The sequence below is a fragment of the Kuraishia capsulata genome, genomic scaffold (genome assembly GCF_000576695.1).
Source record: "Kuraishia capsulata CBS 1993 genomic scaffold, Kuraishia_capsulata_scaffold_4, whole genome shotgun sequence".
NCBI lineage: Eukaryota > Fungi > Ascomycota > Pichiomycetes > Pichiales > Pichiaceae > Kuraishia > Kuraishia capsulata.
In genome coordinates, this window is record NW_019172953.1 from 685,511 (window position 1) to 707,209 (window position 21,699).

General features: G+C 44.9%; 13 protein-coding genes across 13 annotated transcripts; 8 read left to right on the top strand and 5 right to left on the bottom strand.

The window, feature by feature from the left end:
- Positions 1-393: 393 nt before the first annotated feature.
- Positions 394-2,190, bottom strand: KUCA_T00003473001 (uncharacterized protein; the record flags this gene model as incomplete). Its single annotated transcript, XM_022601891.1, has 1 exon — positions 394-2,190. One exon carries the CDS (start codon positions 2,188-2,190, stop codon positions 394-396), a length of 1,797 nt encoding a protein of 598 aa, XP_022459489.1.
- Positions 2,191-2,600: 410 nt separating this feature from the next.
- On the bottom strand, positions 2,601-3,290 carry KUCA_T00003474001 (uncharacterized protein; the record flags this gene model as incomplete). The annotated part of the gene is made up of 1 exon (XM_022601892.1): positions 2,601-3,290. The coding sequence occupies one exon, from the start codon at positions 3,288-3,290 to the stop codon at positions 2,601-2,603; it is 690 nt and encodes a 229-aa protein (XP_022459490.1).
- Positions 3,291-3,929: 639 nt separating this feature from the next.
- On the top strand, positions 3,930-4,760 carry KUCA_T00003475001 (uncharacterized protein; the record flags this gene model as incomplete). Its single annotated transcript, XM_022601893.1, has 1 exon — positions 3,930-4,760. One exon carries the CDS (start codon positions 3,930-3,932, stop codon positions 4,758-4,760), a length of 831 nt encoding a protein of 276 aa, XP_022459491.1.
- Positions 4,761-5,466: 706 nt separating this feature from the next.
- On the top strand, positions 5,467-6,132 carry KUCA_T00003476001 (uncharacterized protein; the record flags this gene model as incomplete). The annotated part of the gene is made up of 1 exon (XM_022601894.1): positions 5,467-6,132. The coding sequence occupies one exon, from the start codon at positions 5,467-5,469 to the stop codon at positions 6,130-6,132; it is 666 nt and encodes a 221-aa protein (XP_022459492.1).
- An 875-nt stretch (positions 6,133-7,007) lies between these two features.
- Positions 7,008-8,552, top strand: KUCA_T00003477001 (uncharacterized protein; the record flags this gene model as incomplete). Its single annotated transcript, XM_022601895.1, has 1 exon — positions 7,008-8,552. One exon carries the CDS (start codon positions 7,008-7,010, stop codon positions 8,550-8,552), a length of 1,545 nt encoding a protein of 514 aa, XP_022459493.1.
- Positions 8,553-9,044: 492 nt separating this feature from the next.
- KUCA_T00003478001 (uncharacterized protein) lies at positions 9,045-9,314 on the top strand (the record flags this gene model as incomplete). Its single annotated transcript, XM_022601897.1, has 1 exon — positions 9,045-9,314. The coding sequence occupies one exon, from the start codon at positions 9,045-9,047 to the stop codon at positions 9,312-9,314; it is 270 nt and encodes an 89-aa protein (XP_022459494.1).
- Positions 9,315-9,988: 674 nt separating this feature from the next.
- KUCA_T00003479001 (uncharacterized protein) lies at positions 9,989-11,215 on the top strand (the record flags this gene model as incomplete). Its single annotated transcript, XM_022601898.1, has 1 exon — positions 9,989-11,215. The coding sequence occupies one exon, from the start codon at positions 9,989-9,991 to the stop codon at positions 11,213-11,215; it is 1,227 nt and encodes a 408-aa protein (XP_022459495.1).
- Positions 11,216-12,348: 1,133 nt separating this feature from the next.
- On the top strand, positions 12,349-12,693 carry KUCA_T00003480001 (uncharacterized protein; the record flags this gene model as incomplete). Its single annotated transcript, XM_022601899.1, has 1 exon — positions 12,349-12,693. The coding sequence occupies one exon, from the start codon at positions 12,349-12,351 to the stop codon at positions 12,691-12,693; it is 345 nt and encodes a 114-aa protein (XP_022459496.1).
- Positions 12,694-13,502: 809 nt separating this feature from the next.
- On the bottom strand, positions 13,503-13,982 carry KUCA_T00003481001 (uncharacterized protein; the record flags this gene model as incomplete). Its single annotated transcript, XM_022601900.1, has 1 exon — positions 13,503-13,982. One exon carries the CDS (start codon positions 13,980-13,982, stop codon positions 13,503-13,505), a length of 480 nt encoding a protein of 159 aa, XP_022459497.1.
- A 512-nt stretch (positions 13,983-14,494) lies between these two features.
- Positions 14,495-15,628, bottom strand: KUCA_T00003482001 (uncharacterized protein; the record flags this gene model as incomplete). The annotated part of the gene is made up of 1 exon (XM_022601901.1): positions 14,495-15,628. The coding sequence occupies one exon, from the start codon at positions 15,626-15,628 to the stop codon at positions 14,495-14,497; it is 1,134 nt and encodes a 377-aa protein (XP_022459498.1).
- Positions 15,629-16,892: 1,264 nt separating this feature from the next.
- On the top strand, positions 16,893-17,913 carry KUCA_T00003483001 (uncharacterized protein; the record flags this gene model as incomplete). Its single annotated transcript, XM_022601902.1, has 2 exons — positions 16,893-16,989; positions 17,048-17,913. The coding sequence occupies 2 exons, from the start codon at positions 16,893-16,895 to the stop codon at positions 17,911-17,913; spliced, it is 963 nt and encodes a 320-aa protein (XP_022459499.1).
- Positions 17,914-17,970: 57 nt separating this feature from the next.
- On the bottom strand, positions 17,971-19,989 carry KUCA_T00003484001 (uncharacterized protein; the record flags this gene model as incomplete). Its single annotated transcript, XM_022601903.1, has 1 exon — positions 17,971-19,989. The coding sequence occupies one exon, from the start codon at positions 19,987-19,989 to the stop codon at positions 17,971-17,973; it is 2,019 nt and encodes a 672-aa protein (XP_022459500.1).
- Positions 19,990-20,247: 258 nt separating this feature from the next.
- On the top strand, positions 20,248-21,387 carry KUCA_T00003485001 (uncharacterized protein; the record flags this gene model as incomplete). The annotated part of the gene is made up of 1 exon (XM_022601904.1): positions 20,248-21,387. One exon carries the CDS (start codon positions 20,248-20,250, stop codon positions 21,385-21,387), a length of 1,140 nt encoding a protein of 379 aa, XP_022459501.1.
- Positions 21,388-21,699: the final 312 nt, after the last annotated feature.

Genomic DNA, 21,699 nt, shown 5'->3' on the forward strand with positions numbered 1-21,699 from the left:
GAATAGAAGTAACAAATCACACTTGTTCTTCATTCAGAACTGCAATGATGTGTTCGCAACAAGAGAGTTGTATTCACTTGGCATAAACGTTTGACAAGGAGCATGCTGCAAATGAGGTAGTGTACCCATCACAGGGTCCCTTATCGCAATCGAATGAGGAACAGGTCATATGAGCATATATATATGGATATATGAGGATATCTATGAGAGTATATTTCTGCAAAAGTCATGGTTAATTCTAATGCTTACGCAGAGGTAATGGGGAATAATCTGTGTGTTTTGCCTATTGCTATGGGTATTCATACAAGCATATAGAGAGACTGCTATGCATGCTCCTGCGCCTTATTGACCCATACTCCATCTCCTAACTATTTCAAAAAGTAATAATCCGTTTTACGAGCCCTGGCTATTCACAGCCAGCTCCATAATTAAGCGTGTGGCCAAATGCAAGAAGGGATATGCCGAGAACGAACTGATCTCATCCTCATCCTTAGCTGCCATCAGCGGAGCACCCTCTGGGTCACTGGGGTTCTCCCAACCGTCAAACTTGAAATCCACCAAATAATTGTTGGGCTCCAGCTGGAAAAGCTGGATATGCATTCTCATGAGCTCGGTAATAGCGGGTGTCGTTTCTTCGGTTTGTAGGGTTCCTGGTGTGTATCTCCATCTCACCTTTATAGTCCATAGCTCCTCATCCGAAGGCTTCACCCATTCTGCCCCCAAACTTTTCAAAGCACGATAAATTTCACCCATGACATCTAAAGGATACGATCTGGATCTTATTCCAAAATGCCATCTGGTCTTGGACTTTTTGGCAGAGACGGGGTTGATCTTGGCCGTCTGAGCTCCCTGCTGTTGCAGAGCGTTGATCATGTACGCTCTGTGAATCTGAGGCAAGGACGACGGCAGGATGGCAATCGTGGTTGTTGGTGCATTCGAAGGATCCAGTGTAGGTGACAATGCCTGGTATGCAATAGAATTCTCTTTAGGTGCAGATAGGGCTTGTGCTGAAGCCATTCCAGACCACGAGTTTGGAGGCGATTTGGACAGAAATTGATCCATGTTGGACGAGCTTTTCTTTAAGTCGTCTACCAAGATCTTATTCTCCTTCATCAGCTCGTAAGCGTCCAGAATTTCATCTGTTTCCTGGCGATGGCCCGCTTTCAAGGCCTCCACGATTTCGTCTCTGCCGTAACCCATGGTCTGCTTCAAGGCATTTATCACGTCTTCGTCGAGCTCCATGAACTTTTGCTTCTTCTGATCTTGCGGAAGTAAATACTCGGGAAAGTCCACTTTGAACCATTCGTCCTCCATAACCTCGCGGATGGTGATACGGTTGAGAGGGTTCACTACCAGCATCTTGGTGAGCAGATGCTTAGCACCATCCGAAAGGTAGCTTGGTAGCGTGTAAACACCATTGCTGATCTTTTTGAACAAAGCAGGAATGAACTCGTCATCAAATGGTAAACGTCCACACAACATCACGTACAAAATGACACCGCAGGACCAGACATCAACCTCTGGACCAGCATACAACTTACCGGAAATCACCTCTGGAGCAGCATAATTTGGGGAGCCACAACTCGTCTTCAAGAAGTTACCATCCGTCATTATATTGCTCAATCCAAAATCAGCAATCTTCACGTTCAGCTGGTCATCCAGAAGAAGATTCTCCGGTTTCAGGTCTCTATGCACAATCTTATGTCTGTGACAGTAGTCTACAGCAGCTATTATCTGCTGGAAAAACCTTCTTGCCTCAGATTCGTCCATTTTTCCTCTTTGAATGATGTAATCAAACAACTCCTGTTTTCCTGCGTACTCGATCACCATAATGATATCGTCTTTGGACTTGATCACGTCGTAAAGCTTGATGATGTGTGGGTGTCTCAGAAGTCTCAAGTAGGATATTTCTCTCTCAATTCTGCCCTGCATGTCGGACTTTGCCAGAGTTTTTCTGTTGATAATCTTCAAAGCCACCCTCTGACCGGTCGTCACATGGTACGCCAGTTTCACTTTGCCGAATGAGCCCTCACCAAGAGTCTTCACTATTTGATACTTTCCAATTCTATTCGAAGGATTGATATTCTGTGGCTGTAATGGCTGTAATGGAGGCCCGTTATCATCACGACGGTGATGATGGCGACCCGAACCGCTTGGGTGTGAAGATGTTTGAGAGCTGTACTCGGACATGCTATGTCGATGGTTGCCTGTTTCTTGGTCCTCTGGCAGTTTCTGAAAAGGGGATTGTCTTGTCAAATGCAACGTCAATGGGATTTCAGCGATCGACTTAAGTGGTGATTCCCAAATTTATGCGGCTGAATAGCGTTTAAACCAGTGAAAAAGGTGTCCTACAAAGAGGCCACCACTGTGGGGGTTGGGAGATGGTGAAGTGGAAGTTGACATTGGGTGCTGCGGTGGTTGGATTAATTGGTATTTGCACTACTTTTCAATATTATATCAGGAGAGTCAACACAAACGGTTCAGGCAGGCGTTAATTGGAATATTTTGTGATTCAGTGTTTGGCAGCAGTGCTTGGCTTCCATTATTGCAAAAGCTATAGCAAAATAGAGCCATGTCGAAGGATCCCGTGGGTTCTCCTTTCACCTCTCGTCTCTATCTTTGGCATCCGTTCCTCTGTAATCCCTTCTTCGATATCCTGCTGACCTGTTGCCTGTGTCTCTATTATATTCCCTATCGCGGTATCCACCTCTGTGGTTAATTCTGCGAGTGTGGCTATCTCTGTCGCTAGCATCACGCTCGTCGTATCTCTCATTAGACCTGTAGTCGCTAGATCTGTGGTCTCTGGCCCTGTTTTCACTGAAATTTGAATCCCTGTTGGTTGGAAATTCCCGTCTATCCTTTCTCGTACGGTTTTCCTTCTTTGCGACTTCCAAAGCCCGTTGTCTCTCGATCTCCTTTTTCCTAGCCTCTAGCAAAACAGCGGGTATACCATCCTTGTCGTCCTGTGCACTCAAAAGCAGCTCCCACAACTCTTTGCAAAATCTGGGAGAGTCCGTTTCTCCAAGAAATGGCAGTAGTTGCAGCTGTATCGTTCTCATATCCGGGGTGTTGGAGGCATGCAAAAGCTCCAGTGTGAACTCAACCAGGATATCATCATCCGGGATCAGCTCATCCAGCCGTTTCCGTATCCACTCATCAATAACCATCTTATCGATATTCTGTAAGTCAACTTTTTCCTTGAAGATTTTGGGGAATTTCATCCCAGATAGCTCCTTCTTTAACTTACTGTTCATGGTCTCCTGTGAGACGGATGCTCCTCTGTATGACATGACAAAAACGAGAAAAAAATTCAGCAACTTTAGGAAGTCGTTATCGATATCAGATATATCTCAAACAATATATACGATGGAGAATATGCGGGTTTGACGAAAACCAGAGTGCACCAAAAGTTCAAATCATCCAAATTGAAGAATATACACGATAAGAACTTCACCAAATCTCATCTTGATTCATACACACTATCATTGCAGAAGCAACCCTGCTATCAGCGACAAAGCGGTTAAAACGTCCTAACCCTTTCCAAAAAGACGTGTTTTTTTTTTTTTGCTTTGAGCGCAATTCGCATCATGAGCTGTCTCGGTGGAGTTTTAGCACTGTTTAGATCGTGTTTGAGGCCGATTGAGGTGAGTGTTTGTATTGTTAACAACTGCATTGAGTGCGGATGAAATTTGGCTACTGGGCGGTTCTGCTACTAACCATGATAGTACATGCAAATGGAGGTGGCGGTAGTTGGTTTGCCAAACTCAGGAAAGACCTCTTTGGTGAGGGCATTAGAGGTGAGAAGAAGCATTTCCGCAAGGGTTTCAAGTTACACATACTAACGCGGTTAGGGCAAACCTTTTGAGCAAGAGTGAGTGGGATTATTTTTTCTTGAATTTTGTTTAAGTATTCCGCTAACTTTTACTAGCATGACTCCTACTGTGGCTATGGATTTACATACTTTTATTCTGGATGAAATTGATGGTGATAATGTTTCGGAGCTGCCTGCCATGGAGTTCACGCTGAAATGCTACGATCTGAGCGGGCAGAAGAGGTTCCAGACAGGATTATGGAGACGGTACCTTGATATTGCGGGTTTGATTTTGTTTGTGGTTGATCTTAGTGATGATCTGACTTTGCACGCGGCAAAACAGCTGTTGGTGGAAATTATACTGGAAAACGAGAGAGGTAGTAAGAAGCCGATACTGATCATAGGCAACAAGCTTGACCTCATACCCTCGGCTACGACGTTTCTTGGGGTGGAAACTTCTGGATCCTCTGGAAAGGCAAATAGTGTGACCAGCAACAAGGCAAATGTAATGAATAGCAACAGGGTTGTTCGAAAAAAAAAGAGTCTTTTGCCGATTGACAAGCTGCCTAACACTGTGAACCTTCTAGATAAAGCGGATGTTTTCGCGCAGTTCTTGGGGATTTTGGTGGATGTCAGTGCCAATCGCGTGATGTTGAAATACACGCCATTTTCAAACAATACTGCGAAGGAAACAGATGCGATGGTGCCGAAAGAGCAGCGACCATCATACGGAAGTGTCGCCAACACCGGTGCAAAACCCAACGGGCCACAATCTAGATCAAGGTCCCCTGTGAAGCAGGCTGAGCCACAGAGTCTATCCCCGGTCAAGAACCAAAATCAGTCAGAGGAATTGGTTGAACTGGATATGGAGCTTGGGATATTCGTGACCAGCTTGAAGTCTGGCCAGCATTTGGAGGACGTGGTGAGATGGATAGCCGGGAGCGCCTAGGAGGCGCAATCAGGTGATTGCAAAAGTACAAGGCTATTACTCCTTTACAGTCACAAGTCATTATTCATAAGTCATTTAGCTATAATTGGAAACTACGAATTTCCATGAACTCCGAGCTTACGCAAAGGCTTGGGAGCGCTGGAGGCTATGCTGGGGATCGTACGTCTTTCATGGGGAGCGTATCCGACGATTCCGGTCATTTTCTAATTCGAAAATGCACAGGCAGGAGTTGTAACAATCCAGAATTTTCTTGGTCACTGGTAAAAGCGGTGGGTTTATGCCGATATTTGCCGCAGAGCTGTGTTACCAATTGTTATGCACAATGGGTCAGACCCCAGTCAATCCCATGTCGAGTGGGGTCTGCAAGTTGAACGCTCGCCCCGCTTACCGAAGACTCCAGAAAAGAACCACTTGGTCGATTTACGATCTAACCTTTGTTTTTTGCCACAGTTAAAAATAATCACAGAATTAACGCAATATTTGACGTAAAATCTGAGTTGCTCGAATATTCTCGGCTAAATAAAGATCATGCAAGAGGTGCGTGATGAGCTCGCGATGCTTCCGGGTTTTTCCAGAAATTCTATAGACTCTGGGGTAAGAGATATATAAGGAGGTGGACATTCTCCGTTGAAGGGTTCATTTTCTCAATACTTTCTTCAAAGAAATACAATATTTCATTCGAACACATTATATTACGATTTACAACATGTCTGTTTTCTCCAACTCATTCTTCCAAAACGACCCATTCTGGAACTTCTTTGAGAACGTAAACGATGAGGTCAGGTCAGTGAACAGTCTTTTGAACAGACGGAACAGAGGACAAGCCGAACAACAAAAGACTGTTGGTTCAGTTGGAACGCCAGCTGAGTCGAGTGAGGCCAATTCTCAACAAGTGGCTCCTACTTCGGGTAAGTCAGTGGCTAGACCAGTGGCTCCATTCAGGACCCTGTTTGAAGACCCATGGTTTGGCAACAATTCTTTATTCGGCATTGAGCCAGCCTCGCTGACTCCTCCAGTGGATGTTGTCGATAACGAAAAGGATTATGAGCTCCATGTGTCAGTTGCTGGCGCCAAAAAGGAGGGTATAACCATTGATTTCAACAAAGAGGATAACCAACTCATCATCAAAGGTGAGATCCCATCACCTGTCAAAGAAACTGAAGGTAAAAAGGGCGAGGTCAGATATTCCGAAAGGACCACCGGGAAATTCGAAAGACGTGTGACTTTGCCTTCAAAGCTAGATGGTGAAAATATCAAGGCTAAGATCGAAGATGGAGTACTGGTTTTGAACATTCCAAAGTTGGCTGAACAGCCTGAGAGTGCAAAGTATCAGCGCATTGCTATCGAGTCTAGCGAAAGTGTTTCTTCTTGAAGGTTTTTTATTTGAATTTTGAATTTGGATGGAGTTGATTTTTGATCAAAAATTATGGTTTCGCTGGACTGCGGCAAAATTATATACTATCTCTGAGAAATCAGAGAATCGCAAGGGATTAGTCGCCGCATTGCTATCAATTCTGAAATATCTGAAATAGTCTAAGTAGCATTTGCTAGTAACACAAATGAATCTCATAATCGAATATCTTATCGAGTACCATAATCAAATAATATGACATAATATCAAGCACTCAATATGTCTAATTTTTGTAAATAATGCAAAAAAGCTGTATTTTTCATGCAAAAGTTTTCAGATTTGGCAAATCATTAAAACCTCAAAGCCTTCTGGAAAACACCGCATCCTTTCACAGTCGCATCATAATGACTTATTTAGGTGCCATTGAATACTCCAAACGATACATATTTCGACTTCGTACCGAGGAACACATTGCGTTCAATCCACTTGAAGATGACTTAGACTTACTAAAAAGCTAGCGGTCATAGCCGTCCGTCATTCCCAATTAGGCAACGGCGGCTTCGCTTTAGGTGAGCCGGACGGCTGCTTTCTTCTATTTGAATAGTCTTATCGAAAAATTTTCTCATCCTCTCTCGTTTACACCATACCAAGTGATTAACCGCTCATATTTTGCGAAGGTTTATATTGGACCGTGATTTCCCGTTTGGTCCCGTACATATTTTACCAAACCAGTCCGAAGCCTCCAAAATCGCGCCCGCCCAGGCATTGACCTCTTATCTACACCCTCGAAGCCGGATTTGGTTGCATTGATTATTTCACACCATTAAGAACAACCGCCTTCCCAGAAGACTTTCCAAATCCTTTTTTCTGATTCCACAGCAGGCTCTCGAAACAAAATGTTCTTTTTCCAAGTGAGCAAGCAGAAACGGTTAGCTCAGGTCATATGTGCCATAGTCTGGTGTCTTTTCTCCGGAGGTCCAATCTTTGGATTTGCTGCTTTGAAGCCGGTCCTGGTTGGCCAGCATGTCTACGAAAATTACTGTGACCCCAGCGTCAACCCTCCAGAAATATCCACCCCGATGCTTTATTTGACGCAAATTTTCGGTTCGGAAGTTTCCAAGAATGATGCTTCGGTAGCGCTTTGTACGGCCCAAGATCTCAAGTTGAACATGATGTTCACCATTGGTGCCGTACTCACCAACATTTCAGCCCTGACCATTGGAAGAACGCTAGACTTCTACGGACCAAGGGTGTGTGGTCTGATTGGTTCGTTTTTCCTGTTTTTTGCATGTTTTGTTTTCATCAATGCGAAAGAAATTTCACTTTTTGACCCATACCTCGTTGGGTACGCTTCTATGGCTCTGGGAGGCCCCTTTGCCTACATCTCTTCATTCCAGTTGTCGAACGCTTTCCCTGAAAAGTCCGGAACTGTGTTGGCGTTGCTGACTGGAGCTTTCGACTCTTCGAGTGCCGTGTTCCTGTTCTACAAGCTGTTCTATAACAAGTTTGACGGAAACTTTCCTGTTGAGAAGTTCTTCAAGATTTACCTGCTGGTGCCAGTCTTCATGGTGATCGTCCAGATCTTTGTGATGCCTGGTGAGTCTTACATGACTCCCCCAGCCGCGACCTTGCCTGTACTTTCCCAGCCTACCGAGACCACTGCTCTTTTGCAAGAATCTGAAGATTCATTGGTTCCACCACCAAGACCTCAAGGCCGTCGTTCCTCGCTCGGAGATGCCATGAAGACGGTTTATGCCGAGGATCAAGAGGTCACCGATGGCGAAAACAGTATTTTTGGTGTTCTGCATGGTTTCCCAGCCTCGTACCAGTTCAGAACGTACTGGTTCGTATTGATGTGTCTCTTTGCGACCATCCAGATGCTGCGTTTGAACTATTTCGTAGCCACCATCAATTCGCAATACACCTATTTGTTGCATTCAGTGGAAGCTGCCGAGAGCCTTAACAAATTCTTCGACATAGCGCTGCCTTTGGGTGGTGTCATTTCGATCCCTTTTGTCGGTTTGTTTTTGGACTATTGCTCTTCCGTGGTGGTTCTGAGTGCTCTGTTCGCGGTCTCGCTCGTCCTTGGTGTCTTGGGAGTACTTCCAAGCTTCACAGCTGGTGTGATCAATGTGACCTTCTTTGTGGCGTATAGACCCTTCTTCTATACATCCATCTCTGATTACTGTGCCAAGGTGTTCGGATTTGAGACTTTTGGAACCGTCTATGGCTCCATTATGACTATATCGGGAGTCTTCAACTTTTTGCAGTCTTTCCTGGACAAGGAAACCCACACATTTTTCAAGATGAACCCTGTGCCCATCGATCTCGTGCTTGTTGCGCTCACCGTGGTGATTGGTGGCGCCACCATTTGGTATGTCAAGGTCCAGGCCGCGATCTATAGCCAGAAGAAGAAGAACGTTGTAGTGGAGGACGCATAAAAGCGCACTTTCAAATAATAGAAGATCCGAACCCTAACCTAATCAGTTTTATAGTTGGACATTGACAAGTCTGTCGCGTAAATTTGACTTCGAGTCTTTTATTCCCAAATTGCCCTATCATTGTGATATTAATATAACATTAATAAAGTTGTAAGTTCCCGCGTTCCGGTGTCCCATGCCTAATCTGATATGGTTTTTGCACTACCCATCCTTCCCCCCGGGGAGTCACGGGTAGAAATCAAAGACAATTCCTCCAATTACGATTTGCCCCTTGGATCTCCACCATTCAGTCGTCTTCCATCTATCTCCCAAACTCGTTTCTCCGGATATTCCTCTCCACATCAATCAAGAATATTCTTGGAACCGCAGATTCATCGAGCCAAACAGAACATATATCAATCGGCATCAGAATAAAGTCTCATTGACGCAAACAATACAAACACTCCAACCAGCCGCCTGCGAGATACTCCCATCCAGTCCTAGATCACCACAATGTTCCCAATCGCAACATCCAGAATAATAAGCCAATCGGCCAGACTGTATTCTACTACAGCTCCAGTTGCCAGAAAGGGTGGACTCAAAGGAACTTTGTTTGGCTTCCTGTTGGGTGTCACGATAACCGGATTCGGGTCGTACTACTACTTGGTGGACGAATACAAGAGCTCAAGTAATGCCGTTGTATCCGACGTTCTTTCGTTGCAAAAGTCCATCAGAAATCTAGAGAGCCACGTGAGGAGTTTGGAGGATGCGACCAAGAAGTGAGCGCAAAAACATCAAAAGTACCACACGGATCCTGTTGCGGTTGAACAAAGCTGTCTTGTTTCGTGCTAGATTCTGGGGAGAAATGGTTTTCCACGGATGATAGTTAGTTTCTTATAAAGACCGGATTCTGCTGACTTTCGACACTCAATGCTGGACCTCATCATATACTATTCATTCCAAGTCAAATCTATTCAAATAAGTTGTGCTAGTTGCAATCGTATTGGCATTAAGATATTACAGGACGTAGAGATAGGTTTGGACTCAGCGATCTAGAATCTCTGAGCCGGTGCTAAGTAGGAGAAGTCTTTGGAGTTACCAAAGCTTGTGCAAGATTCAATTGTTCAATGAACGAATGGACAATTGGACAATTGAACACTGGAAATTGGCATTTTGATACTAATTGTGAACCGTCGATCCCTCTTGAGATCGATCTACTTGTTTATCGGACGCGTGACCTCAATCCCTTTGTGAATTGGGACTGGTGCATGACTATCAGCCAAATCGCTCGACTCCAGCCCAGCGGAATGAATGACCAAAATCTATAATCCGGGGTCTGGTCGTACACGACCAAAAAATATTTGAAAAATCGAAATGAGATATCATTAAGAGCATTGTGAGAGTCCTTGGAAGCAGCGCGATCTATTTGAATAAACAGAAGATATAATAGACTTACAATGAAGGAGCGGTTACAATGTACCTTCTACATAGAGGCCAAAAAACGGCATTGTGGGATGACTCGACACGCTGCTAACAAGTTTTGCTCTGAGCACCTGGCGAAATCAAACCACTCTCCAACCGTCCAGGTTGCCAATGGCTTGGAGTTCAAGAGAGTGCCGTGTCCAGTTGATCCTAAACACACAGTATGGGAGCACAAATTGGCCAAACACGTGCAAAAGTGCAGCTCGTTGGCGAAACCTATTACCGCATCGTGGTTTGAGCTAGACTGTAACTCATGCAAAGTGACAGATAATGTTTTAAAGGGCCATCCCACCGATGAAGAGTTTGTGGCATTTGTGGAGAAACTGGAGAAAATATATGAGGTTTGTGGATTTGCAGAGATACCATTAGAACAGTTAACATACGAAAAAGAAGGGCTTCAAGAGAGATTCGAGATCTTGAAGGAGTCCAATCAGAAGCATGTTATACAGCAATCGTCCATGATCCAACATTTGGAGCAACTGGGTGCCCTCAGCGATTCGGAATTGAGTTTTGTGGAGTTCGGGTGTGGTAGAGCTGAACTTTCGTACTATCTCTCCAAGGTACTACAGAAGAGGAACGAGACCCAGAAGGTGAAAACCCAATTCTTATTGGTTGATAGAGGGAATCCAAGGATGAAGTTTGACCATAAAATGAGAGAGTCAGGCATCAATGCCCGAAGAGTGAAGGTTGACATCAAGGATTTGATAGTCGAAAAAGCTTTAAGAGAAGAAGCAGAGCAAGATACTTCCGGGTATTTCGGGATTTCAAAACATCTTTGTGGAGTGGCCACCGACCTCACCCTCAGATGTGTCATTAACAGTGATCTAGCCAAATTCAGGGGAATGACAATTGCAATGTGTTGCAGACACTGTTGTCAATACGACCAGTTATTGGCGGGTAGCAAGGACTATCTGACTGAATTGGGGATCTCCAGACCAGAATTCCAACTCATGCTTATCAAGATGGTTTCCTGGGCAACCAGTGGGAAAGAGAGCTACAAAAAAGGCGAGAACACCGAGCACTTTACTGGACGCTCAATTCAAGAACGGTTTGAAATTGGGCTCAAAGCCAGAAGGATCGTCGACGAGAGTAGACTGAGAGGTCTTCGCAACCATGGACTTGTCGGAAAGCTCGTCAGGTATGTGAGTTTTGACACAAGTCCGGAAAACTGTCTGTTAATTGTGGGACCCAAGACCGGCTAATAAATATAGATCATCAGGCCATGTCAACTGCATGCTTCAGAGGCTGTTGCACAAGTCCTTGGGTTAGCTCTCTGTCGTGATCAGAGTTCTAGAATCTCTGTGACTCATATATAGTGGTTATAGTACCATACTTCACGAACCCCGCGACATTAATATAGCACTACCCCCCGCGGTAATACAAACTGGCGCATAGTACAAAAATGCCGAGATGCCCGTCTCCCCGCACGTTGTGCGATGCACACCTTCGGACGCGTCCCTCCAATCCCGATGTATCCACCTGTTTCCACTCTTCGGTTGAGCTAAATTAAACGTGGCCCACAACCCGTGCCTGAACTCTCGAACGTAAGGTAATTAGTGGCTTGACCCCGGAATTCCCGAGTCTGCAAATGGGCTTGCAAGTAGACGTGCAAGGAGGCTTACAAAGAGGCTATGAAGAAGGTTTCAGCTACACTGAGGAATCTAGACGCTAGTAAATTGCCCTAGTATTTTTAATCAAAAAGATATATTTATATAATCAAACACGTCTGAGAATTAAGTCTGGATCATTCCATGCCCACGGTGCACGACGCGAAGAACTGCATCGAACAATTAAGAAATTTTTTCCGACGATGTGTCATCGTGGGCTAGTCAATATGTGGCGGTGGAGTTCGGTAAACACACATGCAAGCGCGTAGTTGCTCTCGTCTTCCACAGTCTGGTAATCGCCTACTCTACACATACCACGATTTTGTTTTAGTAAATACTCCCTCCCGTGGCTTCTTATTCGCGAAAAGACAAAGAAATGAGGTCATTAGGGCTTTAAAACCAATTCAAAACACACGATGGGGCCCTAGTGGTGGTCCAAGAGGGGGCCTCTGAAACCGATAAAATACATTGTTGGGTATCACGTGACCCACACTTAATTTCCGTATCCACCATACTCAGCCACACTTGCCTAAGAAAATTTTCACAAAAATGTGTCATTTGGGGCGGGTGAAGTACCATGATTCTTTCATTGCACGTGTACATGGGCCGATATAAATACTTTGAGGTTTGCTTCTGGTGTATTTTTTTTTCTTGATCAGTAATCGAATTTGAGACAAATTCAAGTCTATTTTGACCAGTTTCTTTCAAAGTTTACAACAATCTATATCATGTCAAGCATATCACCATTTGAAGACTACTGCATTGTCTGTGAAAACCAGACCTCCTCTGGATCTCTCTACTGCTCAGAAAACTGCCGCTCTAATGATTGTTCGGCCCCGGTGGATATTTCTTCGCCTTTGCTCAAGCCTCAAGAGTCTACTCAGATACAGGAGAACCAGATACGTGACCTCTCATATGAATCGCCTTTGCTCAGTTCAAACTGTCATTGCTCTGAATTGGAGGATGAGAAGTTAGACTTGAACAGTATGACCGTGACGAGGTCCATCAAGGATCTCCTCTCGTCGACATCTTTGAACTATCAGAAATGGTTGTTGTCTACGACAATCAGTTGAAGACTTAAGCGCATCAACCCGGAAGTTGATCGAAACTTCACTGACAACGGAAACGCGGTCATAGCTATGTTCATGGACATGTTCATATAACCGCGTTCCCAACTGACTATTGCTGGCTCAAGAAATTTATGAAATTACGAAAAAAAAAATATGCTCGAAAATCGAGAAAACATTTTTATATTGCACGGGGTTAAAACGCGAGGTCGGAGAGGTGCTAGTAAAGGTTATTTATTGCCTCTTTAGGTAACAAGTTGCTATGCTATATACCACAGCCTTTACTGGTGATCTCTCCCTCCAAAACGAAAAAAAAAGTTTGGGTTTTTATCTATTACAATCATCACTTCTATCTATTATTAGCTATATACTGTTAGCTAAAAACTTTTTTTTGCATTGAAATGTGTCCACATGTAGAATATGTAGAAATCTGGACTTAGTCCCAAGCCCGATGAGTGCGAAGAATGATACCTGCAGATGTGACTTGAACACCGCCACGCTTGCCTTCCTTGTTGGTGCACGCTATTCCCCCGCTTGGATCGACCGGGGTATGACAAAGTTATTCCGAGCGGTGATCATTTTACATCATTTAAAGGAGCGGATTGGGCGGATTGAGCGTTTGAAGTTGCTAATTTCGGTGCTCGCGGAGCGCTGCGGCGCGACCCTGTGGGGTTTAGGTTTAGGTTTAGGGTTTCGAGTTTACCACAGCTTTGGCTAAAGTTTTAGTAAGAGATAGGAAAGTTATTCGGTATCATTTCAGCGATAAATACAATATCTAAGCGATATTCTCAACATTGATAAACTAAAGTTTAACCCTATTTGAAGCTGTCCTTCTCACTCTGAGTCAATCCTCTCCACTTCTTAGAAAGTAACGAGGTGGTGGTCTTGAAATCCGAGCCTCCCTCGCCGGAGTAAATCCCGTCCCAGTTTTCTGAAACAAATTTCGCGTAAGATGTTATCTTCTTCTTGGGATACTTCTCTTCCCACTTAGCCAAGTCAGCTGCATGTTGCGCGGCAGCCTGAGCTCCTAAATCTAGGTACTTCTTTCTCTCCAAAGGAGAAAGCGAGTCAAAAGCGGCATGGGCCTCCGAGAACAACTTAGCCCTGTCCTTGTCAGGTCCATAGTTTTTGACGATGTATTCTCCGACAAAAAAGTTACGAGGCTGCTTGGGTCTCTTTGGCTTCTCCTTCAGCTTGAGGGCCGTCTTGGTGAGCGGTTTCGTGCTCTTAAAACGCAGCGATGCCGCAATTGAGGACTGGATCGAGCCAATCGATAAATTTCTCGTCGTGAACATTTTTCTGAACGCGTGGTTTTTAATTGATAGAAGAAAGTGGCGTAAAGGCGAGTTCTGCTATGATAAACAAGTGAGGCGTGTTTTTGAGGCCAGGGCTAAAAGTACTTCCCTTTTAGGAAACTTGGTGGTTGCACTTTCAAATTTAGTTCACCGTCCTCAGCTGCTTGAATTTTTAAAGCGTGAGAAATCGTGAAAGGAATAGATGATATAAGCAATACGAATTGTCAAGTTCTGTTGTTTGCTTAGCTAGTTGATACTGCTGATTATGAATCAAATAGAGTAGTCTGGGAAGGCCTCGTTGTTCATTTAGCCGATTGATGGCCTGATCTGGGTTGATTCTGCATGCAGCTTGCTCACATCAGTGGTTTTCTGAAAGATTTATTTGAATTCCTTTGTATACAACAAAGTCTGTATAAGCGCGTAAAAACCCAACCCTAAAACTAAAACCTAGACAAAAATACCGAAAGAATCCCGAATCCCGAATTCCAAACACCGAGTTTCAAATGCCGAAGTCACTGCCTCGTTGTCAACATCTGAGTAATCTCGCCAATATCGTTCTCCTTGGCCTCGTTCATCAACGGCTTAATACATAGCCAGCCACTCTCCGTCCTGAAGTGTCTTCCCAAAGCATCGGCTCTCGCAAATGTCCTATCGCAACCCCATTTAGTCCCATCCAGTAAAATTCCGCTACACCTAAACTTCTTAGAGCCATCATGCAGGCGCTCGTGTCTCTTCCGATCATGGGACCGCGCGAACGATTTCCCACAATGCTGGCAAGGGAAAGGTTTATCCGCACTGTGAGTTTTCTGGTGACTATTCAAGTTGTAAGGCCTGTTGAACGACTTCCCGCACGTTTCGCACACGTACTTTGCAGTTGCTGATCCGGTTCCAGCCGGGTCGGAGTTGGGAGTGCTGTCTTGGTCGGCAGTTCTGCGTCTGCGTCTTGGTTTTGTGCCAAGCTCTTTGGCTGCCAAAGCCTTTGCCGAGGCCACGGCTTTTGATATCGCATTCTCGGAGATCTCGTGAGGAGACAGCGGCGATCTTTCGCGCGGATCATGTGAGAAAGTGGATGACAGCATAGGAGCATGCGCAGAGGCAGGCTCCGAGGCCGCAGGCGACAACGACGACATGGTAAACCCCACAGATGTGGGGATTGAGTATGACAATTGTGGCACAAAATCTGGTACGGCAACACCGAGCGACGCAGCCGAGGCATTGACTGACGACCAGTTTGGCGATGCCAAAGAGACACCAGGATAGCTGTGGGTATTTGCGTACGGTGCGTAATCCGAACTTTTCCATGCTCTGGACCTGTTACTTATATTGTGCTGGTGATGATGAAGTTGAGATGGCGATAACGGGTCCTGTTGTGGAGCCAGTTGTTGAGATCCTGCTGGATGTAACCCCAGCTGGTGTACCATGGCGTGCTGCTGGTAAAAATCGTAGTCAACACCTGTCGATTCTTGAAACCCCATCAACTGAGTCTGCAGAGGAGGCAGAGACTGACTGAGGTCTAGCTTATCGAATCCGTGAACCTGGTTGTGACCCTTGGGATTTGAGGCAACAGTATTCAGACTGAAAGAGGGCATCTGTTGCTGCTGAAGATCAGATCCCGATCTGGCATATGGTTGTTCTGCGGCCATCATCAAGTCAGAAAACGGTAACTTTTATAATGGTAGAAGAATAAAGCTTGGTCAAGTTTAACGGAACGTGGTGAGAAAACAGTAGCAAAAGTGAATCTCCTGGTCAGATGTAAAGGAATGTGGTGTGACGTTCAAGTGAGATTCAAGAATAGGGTTCAATGAGAGTCTGAGCAATTTGGATAATTTGGATAAATTTAATTACAAATTAAAACCAAATTTAAGTGAACACATATAGATCTCAGAAAGAAAGACAGAAAATCTAATCAGAGACACACGGGGGGTTAAGTACTCTGCGAGCAATTTTTCTGCGGGTGCATCTCCGGCAACCAAAAAACTACCGAGCTCGGCATTTAAAGCAGGTAAATAATAGCGAACGCCGCTGCGCCTACTTGGCACCATGCAAGCGGTCCGAAGAAGAATTTGTGCTACTGAGAAATGGCGCAACGGAATATAATCAGGTGCTTTTCAACCGTCTACAGAGTCGCGTCAGCAAAGTTACCCGGAAATATTACTTCCGCCTGGGCGAGAACCTTGATCCAGGTTTTGCCCCCGACACTTGGTGGAAAGAGCATAAACATCGCCCCTTGATATGGGTCGTGCTTCAAACAAAGATAGTGTCTCAAAAGCCGGACAGGGACGGGGATGCCGCGGGGCTTTTCGGCATTTGATTGGGCAATGGATGCCATGTTGGGTTTGGGAATGCGTCGGGTACTGCGGCAAACCAGGTCGTAAATTTCAGTAGCATTCCGTCCCTCAACTGATGTAAGTTTTACGCCATGGACCCAGCATTGTCTGCCCAGAGGGTAAAACTGGCGGATCTAGGCCTCTTCAAGATCCTCGCTGGTGCTCTGCTCTTTGGACAAATATATACTTCGTCGCGGGGTCTCAGCCACTCTATGTCTAAATGCGTTACTTTTCTAAGCGCCCTTCCCCAGGGCTTGGCACAGCTGAGCCCTGGTTTAAAGCCGTATCTCAGTGCATCCAAGTTCCTGTATGATGGAAACAATGAGATCACCGTAAATAAATGGTAGCATGCCTCGTGAAATCCGAAGATCTGAAGCTGCATTTTCAGTCCAAACGGACTCCAGTTGCCTCAAGCAGACCACTATTTCATAATCCCGAAGCTCCACTTGGATTGGTTGTTACACTCAGTATATATTTTGTTGGTGCACGTATATATCTCCATCCTCAAGTCTGGTGCGGTTTAAGTGAGCCCAGCGTGGTTCAAAGGCCACGGCAATTACTCGCTCATATCTAGCACTACCAAATGCAGCTTTTCAGAGAGAAACATGTTGACTACGTCAAAAATCTGAACACGAAAACTGACCAATTGGAGTATTGGTTGACGGAACATCTGAGACTAAGTGAGTACACAAGATCTCCTTCTAGATTTTTACAAGGTTGTTCCTAACTAATCAATAGACGGTGTTTATTGGGGTTTGATGGCATTGTTTCTTATGGATTCTCAAGATGCCTTTGTCAAAGAGGAAGTGATAGAATTCGTGCTGTCATGCCGAGATCCAAAAAGAGGCGGATTTGGCCCTTATCCCAAGCATGAGGCGCACATTCTGTCCACGTTATCGGCTATTCAGATTCTTAAGCTCTACAATTCATTGGATCGACTGGGTTCGTTCAAGCCTGATTTGGTGAAATTCATCAAAGATTTGCAACTTCCAGACGGGTCTTTCCAAGGAGATCGGTTTGGCGAGGTGGACTCGAGATTCGTGTACACTGCTATTCAATGTCTATCCATACTGGAGGAATTGGACGAAAATATTGCATCGGGTGCAACAGACTTTGTGTTGCGATGTCTGAATTTTGATGGTGGTTTTGGAATGGTTCCAGGTGCAGAGAGTCATGCTGCTCAGGCGTTCGTTTGTCTGGGAACGCTATCAATACTAGGTCAGTTGGATAAACTGACATCGAAAAAAGAGTTGATTTCGTCATGGTTGAGTGAACGACAAGTGGCCAATGGCGGTCTGAATGGTCGACCCGAGAAGCTGCCGGACGTTTGTTATAGTTGGTGGGTACTGACTGGAATGGATATCCTGGGCTGTCTTGATTGGGTTGACCACGATAAGTTACGGCAATATATTCTGAGTTGTCAGGATGATGTCACTGGCGGGATCAGTGACAGGCCTGATAACCAGGTTGATGTTTTTCACACTGTTTTTGGTATTGCCGGGCTGAGTCTATTAGGGTTTGAGGATCTAGTACCTGTGGATGCATCCTATTGTCTACCAAAGGCTGTGGTTGCCACCATCAAGAAATTTCCCTACGAGATATAGATTGGCCACATGAGATGATCATGTTAGTAACCTAGTGCAAACCGTTCCTTTTCTTCTTCACACGAAAACGTGCTTATTATGCGCCTTCTTCGTCGATGGAAAGTATTCAGTGTACGAACACTTTGAGCCGTGCAGAAACTTGCCTGGGTTGATGACATGGCACCCTTCATAGGTCACATCAAACGTTGGTGATGAAGCATCTGTCAGTATCAACAAATTTGGCAGTGGCAGCAGCTGAAGAACATGATCCATGTTCCAGAGAATTGGTCTGGTGCTTTGCACAAATGGGGAGAGGTGGGCTTGGTCCAAGACAGTCTTCACTATCTTTCTGGCCTCACGAACTTCAGGTGCAAGACTATGCAATGGTGACTGTGACAACTTGTCGATCTCCAATTGGTCCTCGTTGCTCTCGTCCATCAAGTCCTGTTCCGATTTTCCAAGATAGGCAATATCGTTTCTGCGCAGCTTCTCGCCAATGTCATCTCTGACCAGTGTAATTTCGTGGGCCAAGTACGAAACCTTGGTGGGATTTGATGTCCATATGCAATTCTTCAAAAGCCTGTTAAGCTTCGTTCCGAAAACTTTCGGAATGCCGCTCTGTGGCCACATAACATTAGAGCCCTTGGATGAGATACTGCTCCACGGATCGTTAGTGCCTGGTATGAACACGAAAGTAGCAGTCTGGCATAGCCTTGGATACTTTTCTAGTATCGAGGCCAACGAGTCCAGAGCCACTTTGTAATTCGCCGAGGAAGACACAGTGGATGCTGATGAGACTGCAGAGGAGTTATATGCTGATGCAGTGAATGGTAGATTCGTGAATGACCCATTCAAAACAATGCACAACGGTAGCGAGTCATACAAGTTATCATTTTCAACTTCAGAGTTCAACTTTCCAAACACTTTCTTGAGGCCGTCAAGAACTTTCAAGTCATTGAGGAAACAATCAGCTCCAAGTATCACAAACCTATGTTCATAATTCTCGCTCTCCATCAACTTCAGTCGCTTTTGTAGCTCATAATCGATTCTTGGTAGCGTGGCATGTCCTGATTTCATAAAATCAATATTGTGTGCATCCAGGGAGATGCTTCTCTTTTCTGGTGGAGGATGGCCCATGACCGAAGCATAGAACTTGCCCACATTGGAGTAGATTCCATCGCAAAAAAGCATACAACCCGGTGTGAAGTAACAGTCCTTAGAAAAAACACATTGGTTCAGTTCTAGTTGAATAGCTCCGGTATCGTCCTGCAATTGCCAGAAGCCATCACTGCTCTTGGTGAAGAGTCCAAATAGCAGAAAGTGCTGGCCGTGTCTACCCAGCATGTTCTTTATGGAGGTAACAACCTGAGCAACGGATTTTGTTGTGCTTCCTGTTATCGAGTTGTGTGTCGATTTTTCGCCATGACTCGTCTGGAAATTGTCGTTTCTCAATAAACGATCGCTGGATATCTTGTACCTGGTGATGAAGAGATCTGCGTATGACTTCACGTTGGCCAGCAACCCCGTCATAGGAATGCTCCCATTCTTCTTTTCTTCGAGAGGGTTGAAACTTGGAACAAACTCGTACTGTTTCCTCGTGTAATTGTACGTGTAAACGGGTAATCTGAAGGCATCAACCACTTTGAAATGGTCTTTCCAGTCGATTTCGGGAGGCACCTCCATCTCTTCGTCCGCTTGACTATTGTAGATCTCAAAGCTTTTGGAATCAGGATCATTCCCCATTTTAGTTGCCACCAGCTCGTCGAGTGAAGCAGCCTTCTTGGTGACTTTTCCGGCATCTGTCCGACCACTGGCATTCTCGTTATGTGTTAGTTGATCAATCACAGAGTCCAACTGGTCTCCGCTTTGCAAGAAAACGCCCAAATCCTGAGATTTCCAGCTCTGACCAATCTTCTCGAGAAATGCCAGACTCTTGGGCGATCTCCAGTCCTTTCCGAACCGCTGGCCTATCACCTCCGTCAACCGTTTTAGAGCCTCTGACTGGATGTTAAGGCCATACTTCTTGGTCAATATTCTGTATGCTATAGGTCGTAGATTTGACGGTTGAAGAGATATAGGAAGCACTATAGGATCCATGCTGATAGTTCGATAAAAATTGGGGCGAACGTTTTAATGTTGTAGTGAACTTGTTCCTTTAAAAAAGTTCGTGTTTAGATACAAGATGGACGCGTCTGCCATATTTTACGCGTGAACTTGGTGTTAGATATCAAAACACAAACATAGCTGTTGTAGGGTCAACTTTATGGATTCCGTTTCATTTTCATTTTCATTTTCATTTTATATTTGCTTGTTTGTCATCGGGAACAGGTTTTATATTTTAAGCAATATCTTGCCATGGAACAAGCAATGAGATTGAGAAGACCGCTCAAGTCTATCTTGAAGCAGAATTCAGAAACCTCAGGCAGGAAACAAGGCATTCGTTTCGCAGAGCCAGCAGAATCGGACACAAGGATTTCCTCAGAGATGAAAGCTTCCGGGATAAAAACCTCGTCGCCGTATTTGGATAAAGCCTATGGATCGAGGGATGATTTAAAATACGGGAACCCCTCGATGAACACAAACCAGGTGAGAACGCACCAGATCCTGCAAATGTCTCCAATCAAGACTTTGTCGAGTTCAAGAGTAGAATCTCCAATTCTACAAAGTATCAGAGGGAATGAGAGCTCACGGTATTCGAGGAGCCGAAAAAACCACGCTAATTCGCACAGAATTGAGAAATCACAGAGCAGACATTCCTCTGGTGGGTTCAAGTTTCTGGACTCGCTGAACAACATAGGGTCAAGGTTCATGGATACGATATTGCAGACTGAGCCAGAGTCAGTCAGGAGAGAAACTGTCCCGAGGGTTGATGAGACGGAGTCAAAAAGGAGCCAAACTGAGGCTGAACAAAAAAGGTGCGATGTTGTCTCGCAGACTGGTGACAGTGATGGCAATCTCTACAACTCCCATCGTACGCTGGTGGTTCCCGAATCTCAACTTTCTGGACCGGAGAATCCAGAAACTCAAATATCGTATCTCGCTCAGCGGAATACAGATGAGCTGCCTAAAAGTCCTGATAGTTTGGTTACCAGTATGGGGCTCAAGGGCGAAATTATCGCACAGATGGCCGAATTAAAGGAGATGGTAGAAGGTCTTTCAAAAAAGGTGATACAACTCGAAAGGGAGAAACAAGAATTGTCTGTGGAGCACATGGTGGAACAGAACAGATCACAGGCTCTGGAGAACAGACTGGCCAGCCAAGAGGTGAGAATAAAGAAACTAGAGGATCTTTTGGGCCAAAAAGATGTTTTGAGTCCTACCGGCCAAGAAAGGGTTGGGAAACGCAAAATTGATGAGGACTCGGATGAAATCGAGAGAAAAGTGAAAAGGCTACAAAGTTCACTGGTGAAGCTAAAGGATTCTAATGCAAGACACCACAGAGAGTCCGGGGATGTGAAGGAGGCTATCCGTAAAAACTCAGTTAACAAGTATTGAGAAAGGGCTGGTGATGTGTGGAGGAAATTGCGGAGGAAAGGGTGTGATTGAGTATAGAGATCAGGTACGGAGATCAAATATGAGGATCAACTATGAGACCACGCTGCAAGGCCAAATCCCGAGATCAAATTTTTTCAATCGGGTAATGCTATAAAGATAATCACTTTCAGGTTCTTGACCTGTTTTATGATCATTAAAATCAATCATCAACTGACAAAACTCAAATTAATACATATCTTCAACAGCCCACGTTCTGAACCGCACATGGTCGTGCACCATCCAACTATGTTTAGCAGCCTCGATGATAGCAAG